Genomic DNA, 12036 nt, shown 5'->3' with positions numbered 1-12036 from the left:
GAGACGTGAACTGTGTGAACGCTGTTTCGATCAGATGCTTTTTGATGGTTTACACGATTGAATTGGGAAGAGTAGACTCTGACGATAAAATTTTATCTTGGGGATGTTGTTCCAATTTCCGACAAGACTCCCTTTCTCTTCCTAAGCGCGACCGTGCTTGCTGCATTGGCCAAAACAATTCCGTACAAACCGAACGGAATGCAAAGTAAGTTGGTAAGAAACATGCGAACCTTAGCTGCAAAAATTGAGCCTTTGTGAATAATGCCGAATTCTCACTTGAAACAAAAAGCGAGTTCTGTATGAAGACAAAAGAAAACAGTTGACATTGGCTCATCTTACAATGGCCCTAAGTCGTTTTTTGGGATGTTGCCAGGGGTTGTACATTGGATCGACCTTAGGAAGAGAGAGGAAGTCCCTATGATGTTCTGAGGGCTTAGCTGAGTGAGTGAGTCTTCCGGAATCATCCAGAATCATCCAATCTGAATTCCCAGGAATAGGATCAGGTGATAGTTAATCATGCCGTGTCGTCGTTGAATCCATTCCTGAATTCGATAAATCACCGTGTGGATCGAGCGATCCCTCTGCGAGACATCCCACCGTTGTTGCTACTTTTTCCATGACTCCCGCCTTGCCGTCTTTCAGTATTCTGTATCCTTTTCAGGTAGATTCACTCTCCTTTTTTCGTACAGATAGCGTTCCTTACTTGCTAAAATATCCATCGGAATCATTCCCCGCACTAACACTCGTTGCTTCATCCAACATTGTCCTGAAAGCACCGCACAACCTTTGCGTCACTAAGCAGTAAGTCGTCTTTACCTTGTCCTGATTGGCACACTCAAGTGCTTTCTCCCAGACCGGTGCTGTGTATAATAATTTAAAGCGAACCACTCCGACCACAAGTAGTTTGCAATTGTATCTTGGGCCTCCAATGTTAGGCATCATTCATTCTAACAATACGCTAATACTTGCCGTTGTTTCACAGATATCGTCCAGGTGTCTCTCGAAATTGATCTTCGCGTCAATCATCACTCCCCAGGTATGTGATAATCGATTTTGAAGTGATGGTGTGGCCACCAACGCAAATATTAATCGTATTTCTTTTCCTACTGTTGGTAATCAAGATCTCCTCCACCTTTTGTTCAGGTCGAGCTGAACCATATCCAGCCATGCTTTTATGGTGCGAATCGTTTCGTTAGTATACTCTTTAACGTTTTCCGATTGTTCCGCAACGCATCATCCTTTAAATCGATTATTGTGGCCCCCTTTGGCACGTGACATCACGTTCCGGATAAGAGGACCCAACACTGTGGTACTCCTGCCGTGACGTTTTATTGCTTAGCTCCCTCATCCGTATCGTACCAAAGTATTCTTACCGTAAGGTAAATTTCGAGTAGCTTAATCAAGTAACTAGAGACACCCGTTTTGATCCATGAGCTTTTTATATATTCCCAGCTGACTGACGTATCGAGTCATCTTGAAAACTACGTCTAAGATCGACAGTTGAATGAGCTTGAAGAAAACCAAACTGTCGCTCCCTATATTCTATGATAGGGGAAGGTCTATTGTAGATGACCCTTTCTAAGATCTTTCGTACCGTGTCTATAAAGCAAATCAGACGGTATGGTAATAGATGTCGCGATTGGGAAAGCTCCTTCTAACATGCATGTATCAAATACTCTGATACATTAGTCGGGTCTGGTGTTAAGGGCTCTATTGGGAACACCATTTAAATTGGAAGCTTCATTATTACCGATTCTGTGGCAAATCCATTGTAAAGATGTCTAATGATTTTTGCTCTCCCATTTATGCGCTGGAACATCGCTATCACTATATCAAGAAGAAGTTGCGGGCAGGTCAGTTGTGGGTCTGCCCCCTCATTTTTATCATAACCCTGTTTCCCAGGAGTTTTGGTCTACCTCCGCGCAAAGTTACTTAAACCACTTGCTGGTGTGTAAAGCCTGCTTAAGCCTTCCTCGATGGTGCACGTATACTTCCCATTTGTCGTGGAAGTCTGGTCTTCCTCTAGATCGTTGGCATATCCTCCTTGTTTGAAAGCAAACGGCCTATTGGCGAGTATTCTTGGCATGGCAGCATCGCATGCTCTCGTTATGCTTCTCATTTTCTGTGGTATCTTTTCTAAAGCCGCACCAGGGTATCATGGGCTTTCAATTGGATCTTTTTTGAATACATCCCCTTCAAAAGCTTTCACGGAGCAGCCCTGATTTCTAGCACCGTGGGAAGGTACATCACCGGTGGTTCATTTGTGATCTGGAGGAAAGTTCCCTGGTGGTCGCTATGATTCTAGTGGTCAATGACAAACCAGGCAATTCTTCTGGCTAATTTGATAATCTCATGCAAGTGTATCAAATTGACTATGTATTATGCCTGAACCTGTCCCTCGAAAACTGGATATAGTTCCGGTCTTTGCAAGCACTAAGCCTAGCTCTTCGAAAGCTTCGAAAAAATACGGCCCCTAACGTTCGTCGTTCCACTGCCCCCATCCATAGCCCACATGTTCAGTTCACCCGCTTTGAATTCTTGCGTCCAAAACTAGCATGGCTACCATTTCTTCGTATTGTGCCGTCATCACGCTTGGTGGAGCATAGCAAGTGTATGTATAATACCAGCTATTTTTGCCCTGATAAAACCAACTTCCGGGATGGCTTGACACTTCTTGGATGACTTGATTTCCATACGCTCTTTGCTGCCTTGCCAGTTACATCTGTGGCCCCACTAGCCACTTCGGTTCTCTTTTTATAGATGATCTGTGAGAGTAGGTCCTGCGCCGGCTCGCAATGGTTGAGATTGATTTGTATCAATTACATTTCTTCATTGCATCCAGGATTCTCCTAAATATTGGGCATCTGCTGCTGCTTCCGACGGGCAGGGTCAGCCTTATTCTCTTTGAATATATGATCTTTTCCTCCACCTTCTTTGACCTTTCATAATCAGCGGTGCATATCGTCATCATGTGGCCAAACTGAAAACATTTAAAACAGCGCTTGGAGAACACCTGCTCTCTAACCAAGTTTGAACTCTGCGACAGTCGGTAAGTTGTAGCGACCCTTTGCGTACTTTTTTACACCTTTCTGAGTCTTCTGATTGGGCACTTTTGCAATCCGAGTGGTCCGAATTGTTTTTCTTCCTGGGGCGTGACTTCATCAATGACTTCCCATTGTATGGCAATCTTCTACTTTTTGGCATGTACTCCCTTCTCGCCAAGGCAATTTTCAGCCGTCTTGCCAGGAGGCTTCTTCGACTTCATCATCAACTCTTCTTTTTAGGAACATTTGATTCGGTTGATGCTTTCTCCAGGATTTATCAGTTCCGGATCAGACTTAACCTTCTTGAGAATATCTACGTATGTAATACAACTTTTTTAGAGGTGATGATTAAGTCGGGCCGCAATCTTCTTTTGTGTGTCGCTTTTTTCTTTGCACCATCCTTTGTCGACTGGTGGATTTCGGCGCAAAACGGGGATGTCTGGAGCTCCTTACTAAGACAGACCTAGACAGAATACCTGTTGTTGCGCCGGTCATGATGATGATGGATTTTGGTCCATGCTTCCTCAGTTCCTTCTTCGGGCTTTATCTCCTTTGAGTTCATTGAAGCCGGCGCCCAACTTTGGTTATTTTGTTTGATTTCCCCTTTCCCGATGAGAAACCTCTTTGCCTTTTAGTGTCCTTTCGAGTGTCCAAAAGAATTGATCGTTTCCTCTCTGCCCTCTTTTCAAGTTTACCAGTCTTTGGGTTTTAAAAAGGCGTCACTTTATTTCGTCCTTGGCACTGTTATGCAGAACTCAATGGAGTGTGACCATGTGTTTAATGGTTTGGTGCACATTATGTTTGTCTTTTTTTAATTCAGATAATTCTATTATTTTCCCCTCGAGCAGAGCCATCGATTATTCCTCCGAATTCGGACACTGTTCCATTCTGAGCTGACGAATTTCCAGTCTGTGACGCATCTTTCTGTCTTTGGAATAGGCCACGTCAGTGGTGAGATTTAGCGTCTGTACTTCCCTGTACATTTTTTGTAAGGTTTAAAAATTATGACGTGGTGGTCCCAGTGAGTATAGTCTTCACTAATATACCACTAAAAATCCTTGCCTAAAATGTTGCTAACAAATTTAACATCTATTACCGATCCCATTTTCTTTCTTCGGAAAATATTGATGCATATAGTGGTTGCAAGTACAAGATTCAGACGAATAAGGGCTTCGAATAATATATGTGCGCTCTCCTGGTTTCTTTTCTCGGCTCTGCCATTCTTCAGCCCACGCATTAAAACTCCTAAACCTATATAACGACGAAATCTATGAGTGATACCACGACCATCTGGTTGTGAATAAAATCCGGCTCAATAATCCGAATAGGTGAGGGTAATACAGCCCGGAAGGTTCATGAGGGCAATATTTATGATAGAAAAAGAGAACATGGTAGTCGCTGCCCCAGATGGGGCGATGGTGTAGGCCAGGGCGCCAGGTAACGTTTCAGGATATTAAATTGGTAGAACTCGGCGCCAAACCGGTGTCTGGAGTTCTTATTTTTGCTAACCGAATGATAAGAAGCTGAAGCTTCGAATACAAATTATAAACACAATCTATTTCCCTCGTTTCAGATGAAGTCGACGAAGATGAAGACGCTGAACCAGAGCCAGAACCAGAACCTGAGTATTCATCTCTCAAGGACATGCTCAACAATGGCGAGGACGACGAATATTACGGCTATGACGATGATAACTATTAGTGAATATTTACAATATCATCTCAACTATAGAGTCCAACAAATGAAAGTTATTGTAACAGAAGAATTAGCCAATATGCATGTTGTATATTTCCACATATTTTTTATTAGCTGAAAACAATTGTCTTGAAATTAAATGAGTTATTAGCGTAGTTTTAAACATTACCACTTTTATAAGTTTCTTACTAGTGAAAAAGTACTTTAAGCATTGAATTAGTTACAATTATGTATGGTCTAAATTATTTTTACAATGAAAAAAAAAACAAGCTCGGATGCGGGAAAAAATGTTAACTTTGTCTCTATTCTCTGTTCACGCAGAAATCAGACATCTTTCAAAGAGTCATCTACTTTTGCCACTTAGTACGCCACAGTCTGAATCACCAAGAGTTCATACGTTATAATCCTGTAATTTCAAGATACATATGTTACCCCACCTCTGGGTATTGTATGTGAATATTCCCGAAATGTGTGTAACAGAAACAAACAAACAATCAAAAATACATGATAAGCCATGATTAGGGCTGTCAATCGAAATTTTGATTTTTTCTAACTTTGGTAAAAGTAGTATGAAATTTGGAAATTATCCGTAACCCCAGTTAAGGAGGCAGAATGTTCTTTCGTAATGTAATTGAATATTGATGATAAAATGCAATTTAAAAGGTATAAAAGAAACTTCAACACAATCATTGATCGTCGGTAAATTTCTAGTGAAGTCCCTTCCATGAATGAATAAATGAACTCGGTGGTTTTAGGGGCATAATTTCGTACAACCCCTGCTACTAAAATTATCGCGGACACTAACTCCTCCGCCTACAATATTGCGAAATGGTTACAACAAGAAGTTAACGCTGAAAAGCTGAAGGATGCTAAAATCAGGTAACATGAAATCCTAAAAAATAAAATGCTGAGATCAGGGAAAGAGATAAATAGAGTATAGTTGGAGTTATTCTACTATGCTAAATCCTACCTGATCTCTCTTGGTGACAGGCCCCGCGACAGGTCGACCAAGAAAATGCATAGAATGTCGTTACGAACATGATGATCGTATTGAGTCACAAGCCTCGGAGAAATGCTAAGGCGTCCACCTCAGTCGACGCGACAGGACGGGCCCCGGTTCTGTCGAGAAATGGGCAAGGATTCTTGACGCATGGACGGCGTCAGGACGTAAGCAAGTTAGTCCGCACACAACGAACAAAACAAATACGTGTCTGCACGCTAAATGTTGGTACCCTAACTGGAAAGACGAAGGAACTCGCAAGAGCCCTTCGGAAAAGGTGCATTGACATCTGCGCTCTGCAAGAAACCCGATGGTCTGGTGCCAAAAGCTGCGACATTGAACGCGAACGCGGTAAAAATGGCTACAAACTTCTCTATTTTGGTAACCCACACACTCAATATGGTGTTGGCATTGCCATCTCAGAGGGTTTCCGTGATGCCATTAAAGAAGTCGAACGATTTGATGATCGGCTGATGAAGCTCACCATTATATCAGCTGATCGCACTATTCACTTCTTCACCGCGTATGCACCACAGACAGGTCGACCTGATGCCGAGAAAGATGCCTTCTCGATGAAAAGACTTGTCACGTGCCTGATGACGACTATATCATCATTGCCGGCGACCTTAATGGTCATGTGGGTGAAAAGACAGACGGTAACAGGTGCCATGGGCGGAAGGGGATTGGAGCGGGCAATGAGGCTGGCGAGCGTATAATCGATTTTGCGGACACCCATGACCCTGTACTCATGAATACATGGTTCATCAAAGGATTGTCTCATCTTCCCACATTTTATAGTGGAAACAATAAAACGCAAATCGACTATATTCTCATAAGACGCCAACATTTTACCACTGTCACTGATTGCCAAGTCATTCCCTATGAGATCATCGCACCTCAACATCGGCCGTTGATTGCCGTCCTGCGAATTAAGCCACCGATAAAAGAGCGTAAGGAATGCACTGGCCCGCCGCGCATTAAATGGTGGCGATTTGGTGAGAAGAAGGAAGAAACGATCTCACTCATACAATTGCCAACCATTACGAATGTGGAAAAATCATGGAACCAAATGAAAGACACGATCCACAAAGCGGCCTCTGCAACCCTCGGGGTCATCAAGCCGGGTAAGCGGTACATCAACCGAGATACTTGGCTTTGGAATGATGATGTTGAAATGAAGGCCCGTGAAAAGAAACGCCTCTACCACAAATTTCTCGACGATAAAACGCCTGCTAATTGGCACATTTATAAGAATGCCAACCGGGAAGCAAAGAAAGCGGTCGCTGTCACCCGAGCGAAGCATTTCAGAAATCTTTACGATAAACTGCACACTCAGGATGGCGAGAGAGATCTGTATCGACTTGCTAAAAGCCGTGATGAACGCACACAGGATATCGAACACTTCTGTTGTGTTAATGACAAGAACGGTACTTTGCTTACCAACCGTCGAGCCGCAACGGATAGATGGCGAGAATACTTCGAGCAGATTTCAACTGAAGAATTTGCCCATCCTCCACTTCCACAATCATTGCCGACATTTGGAGCAGTTCCACCTGTCAGCGCAACTGGTGCTCAGAGGTGGCGGCGAGGAAGATGGGGCGGCAACCCTATCGGCCAAACCAAAACCAAGTGGTCGAGGAGAACCTCCATGTGGTGGCACCGGGATACGCTGTAATTACTTTGGCTTGCCGGCCGTGATTCAGTAGGCGAATGCTCCAAAGACCTAATTAGGGCGATCAGACCCGAGTCTGCACGGGGACTCATCTGAAGTGATAAATTGGTCACGAAACCTTACCAGGGGTATACTGGTACCATGGGAACCGGGAAAGCCCCTGGACTCACATACTTCGGGTGAACTCCTGTTGTATGTGAGGACAGCTCGGTTATTTGTGGTTGGCCCCCCTAGTGGGAGTTTCATGGTGGTTGTGGTTGTGCTCAAGCGAGAAGAGACCTTCGGGCCTCGACGTGGTGTTGCGTATCAACACGGGTGCCGTACTCCATAGTTCGGTAGAGATTTAGGTAATCCACCAGTATGAATGCTAAGCCATGCACTTGGTATAGACTGGTACCGTTGTGACTTGTCTCAGCGGGGCTCTGATTGTGGTCACAAAATCAATCCGTGTCTTAAGAGGACCGTAGGATTAAGTCTCACGACAGGTGCCTACGTAAAACACTATGGGCTTCACTGTCAGCGCAACTGAAGTCGAGGAGGCAATAAAACAAATGAAATCGGGGAAAGCAACAGAACCTGACGACATCGCATCTGAGCTCTGGAAAGCGAAGAGCTGGGACCCAACACTGTGGCTCAGTGAATTCTTTAACCGGGTTATTCAGGAAGGAAGAACACCATCTGACTGGCAAGAAAGTACCACTGTTCCAATATGGAAAAATAAAGGTAGCCCAGCAGAATGTTCAAATTACCGTCCGATCCGGTTACTTTCCCATACCATGAAGATTTTTGAACGCATTCTTGATAACCGTATTCGCGACATCGTTGAAATAACCGTGAATCAAGCCGGATTTGTCAAGAACTGCGGAACTACTGACGCAATACACGCTGCGCGGTTACTCATGGAGAAACACCGTGAGAAACATCGCCCTCTTTACAGTGCCTTTCTGGATCTACAGAAAGCGTTTGACCGTGTACCACACGAACTCATCTGGTATGCTTTACGACAACACTTAGCGCCAGAAGAACTCGTGCGCTGGGTTCAATTTGCTCTACCACGATCCGAAAAGTAAAGTTCGAAGTATGGCGGGTGTATCAAAACCGCTTCGTGTCTCTGTTGGTGTTCATCAAGGAAGTGCCTTCTCACCACTCCTCTTTGTCCTTGTTATGGACACCGTCACATGGGATATCCAACGTCCAGCGCCCTACACACTGCTTTATGCAGATGATCTTTTCCTAGCATCTGATAGCAAAAATGATCTCGAGCAACTTGTTCAAAAATGGAATGATCGCCTCATGCAACACGGTCTCAGATTGAATCTAAACAAAACTGAATTTTTGACGACCGATCCCCATGAAACAGGCAGAATCACTGTCAGCGGCAGTGATCTGCCCAGAACTGAGCGATTTAAATACCTCGGGTCAACGCTATCAGCCAATGGAGAACTGCATTATGAAATTGCTTCACGCATTAACGCAACCTGGATGAAGTGGCGTTCCATAACTGGTGTTCATTGTGATCGACGTATCAACGAACGTCTCAAATCTAAAATTTACCGCAATGTCGTCCGTCCAGTCGCTCTCTATGGTTCTGAGTGTTGGCCGACCATAAAAGACAATGAACGGCGTCTTGCGGTAATGGAGACGAAGATGCTACGTTGGACTATGATCGTTATGGGGTTGCACCGATCGTGGAAAAGTTGCGAGAGAGGCGTCTTCGATGGTATGGTCACGCAATTCGTGCAAACGAGAATTCACTTGCCAAGATTGTTCTGAATATCGAAGTCGATGGTAAACGACCAAAAGGCAGACCTAAACAACGGTGGCTTGATACGCTGGATGGGGATTTGAAAGCCTCGAGATTGCACCCAGATCAGGCATTCGATAGAGCCAAATGGCGAAGCCGATCACGACGAGCCGACCCCGCTTGTGAACGGGATAAAGACTGAAGAAAAAGAAGAAGATGAAATCCTAAAAGAGGGAGAATCGCCAATATACAAAGCTAGCGTCAATATATATGAGTGAAAAACTATTTCACATTCCGGAATGAATACTACAAAGCCACCGCAGGCACGACAATGGATAACCCACTTTCCCCTATACTCAGTAAAATGTTTATGACAGGTCTAGAGGAACTAATGGAACAGGGGGGGATAATGCCCGTTTTTGGGTTAGATATGTTGATGATGCACTAGCCATCGTGGACAAATCGCTGAATGGATTGCTAGAAAAAATCAACCAGCTCCATAGAAATATTATATTTACCATGGAGGCTGAACAATTTCTGGATATTAAAATAATTAGAAACGGCGAAGACTTCGAGTCCGATATATTCAGGAAGTCCACAACCACCCAGCGAGTCGTTCCTAGCAGCTTTTTCCATTCATACCAGGATAAATTTGCGGTATTTCACAGCAGGGTACATATATTGCTAAACATCCCCCTAATCAAATCGAGATATATCAAAGAACTTGCTTATATAAAAGACACCGCGAAAAAGATCGGATATAGCACCGACATCATAGATGCTATAATAAGGAAGAAACAGGCTGTCAATAACAGGAAACAATTGACGTCGTTGATAGGCATCAGTGACAAGACAACAGTGAGATCGAGCATTACATACACCTCGTTGTGGCCTAGGATCAGTAATGCGCTTAAAGGATTTAAAATAGAGACTGTCCCACCAAGCAGACATGCGCAACTTAAAATACGACTTAGGAGTGTAAAGGAAGCGAAATCCAAGAAGGAGGAGAGCGGGATCTATAAGAACACTTGCCCGGAATGCACCGGTATATATATAGGGCAGACTAAGCGGTTGGTAAAAATACGAGTCGAGGAACACACCAACGAAGCGGAACTAGCGACAAAAAACCCACTACGGCATGTTAAGTCTGCAGTTGCAAAAAAACATAATAGACAGCGGCCATAACATTACCTGGGACAACACGGATATTATACAAAAAATACATAAAGTCCACAAACTAGACGTCGCAGAAAATCTGGAAATATTTAAACAGAATAACATCCCTGGACGAGATCGCCAGTCAACCTTTTGTAAAGACTTGGGTGTTAAACTCAAAAAGAGGGGCCAAAGTCCGTGGGCCACAAGAGAGGTAGTAAGCTGCTTTCCAAGTAGTCCGGTCCGTCATCAAGTAGATGCGGACCTTGAAGCGTGTTAGATCATTTCATTTAAGACCGTAATAATTTGCTACATGACTACAGTATACTGTAGCAGACAACGTGGTCAGCATTGTGCTCGGCCGTGATTATTACCCTGATTTGACGGCGGTTTTGAAAGGAGGAGGGATAAATAGTTTCAGTTTTAATGGCTGTACGCCACCGCAGCGTCTTAGGGGTTCAATTCGAGGTCTGCGCAGGAACTAGCGACCAAGAATCGACGGGGGCAGAGGCGGCGATAACATCATTACGTCGTACTGTGGGCAACAGTTTCAGTACTCGCCGAACCACTCTTTATGACCATAGGGCAGAAGTCTTCCCTGAACTTCAGGACAAATTCCATAGAAAGTATAGAATTCTCGGAATGGAATCCTTTGCATAGACCAGGTATTCCCAGGTTCTATGCATCTCCAGCAAATCCGAGAATTCTATCTCAAATCAATGATGAGATTGCGTCTTGATTGTGTGCTGATTTGCCGTTACTGTAACTGCAATTACTAGTTTACTGTAATGCAGTTGAAACTGTCAGATTGCACGGTCAGAAGATTCATTTTCGCCTTATGGGTTTGAATGACCGAAGGCATCCACCATGTAAAATTCGTCTGGAACGTTGGTAAGACTCATTAAGGCAGGACATAGCTAGGCTGATTCAAATCAGCTCTAGTAATGTCAGCAGACGAGTGAAGAATAAAATGCAGAAGGTCTACCGGATTTAATGCCATCCCCGTAGTTGAAATTCAGGACACACGAAAAAAGGAGTGGTCCAGACTAGAATCGGGTACAGAATTTCTGGTAAAAAAAGTACACCAGTATACATAACATCCATTATTAGTGGAAGGATCAAAGCGCACCTCGAGACTAACGAAATTCTGCCCGAGAAGTAGAAGGGCTGCTGAGTTGGATCAAGGGGTTGCAAAGAGCAACACACTATCGACTCGCTAGCAGTATCCCGCGCGCCTCACTAATTGATGACTTATATCTGTACCGCATTGACCGCAATTTGTTAGCGGAAGGGACAGATCCATGTGCCATTGTTTAGCGCCGAGGGTCGTTGGGGGTGCAAGCTGCTTAGGAGTGTGTTGAGAACTAGACTTTATGTCCTTTCCTTGGAACACCCCCACATTTCTTGATGGATGATCAACTGCTGAGCCAATCACAGTTTCTCTTGGATCTCCTGTTTTCGAAGCTCGGCCCTCCTACCACTACCGATGACCGAGGAAGGATCCTGAAGGAGCTTCAGCAAAAAGTAGGACCCTCCATGAGTGATTATATTCTGACCAAAAGTCAAAAAGTAAGGGGTGTATCCGGTGCCTGAGTGAACAGATGATCTCAGCGCACAACAGATATTGTGTGTCTTTCAGTCCCAGTCACGCTGATCAGGAGAGATGTAAGTTCGAATGGGGGCTATTAGGGATCGGTTAACGCGTTAAGAGGCATTCGCCTGAGGA

At 44.2% G+C, this 12036-nt stretch overlaps 1 protein-coding gene across 1 annotated transcript in view; it reads left to right on the top strand.

Annotated features, from left to right (window-relative positions):
* The window catches only part of LOC119653221 (transcription factor IIIB 90 kDa subunit), a 91433-nt gene extending 86597 nt beyond the window's left edge, over window positions 1-4836 (top strand). Inside the window, exon 7 of the mRNA XM_038057797.1 lies at window positions 4618-4836. Within this exon, the coding sequence (XP_037913725.1) occupies window positions 4618-4745 (128 nt within the window). The 3' untranslated portion in view covers window positions 4746-4836. The remainder of the gene's footprint in view (window positions 1-4617) is intronic.
* The last annotated feature ends 7200 nt before the right edge of the window (window positions 4837-12036 follow it).

The sequence above is a fragment of the Hermetia illucens genome, chromosome 3 (assembly GCF_905115235.1).
Source record: "Hermetia illucens chromosome 3, iHerIll2.2.curated.20191125, whole genome shotgun sequence".
Lineage (NCBI taxonomy): Eukaryota > Metazoa > Arthropoda > Insecta > Diptera > Stratiomyidae > Hermetia > Hermetia illucens.
Note: the sequence above shows the minus strand (reverse complement) of the source record. Positions and strands in the feature narration are given on the sequence as shown.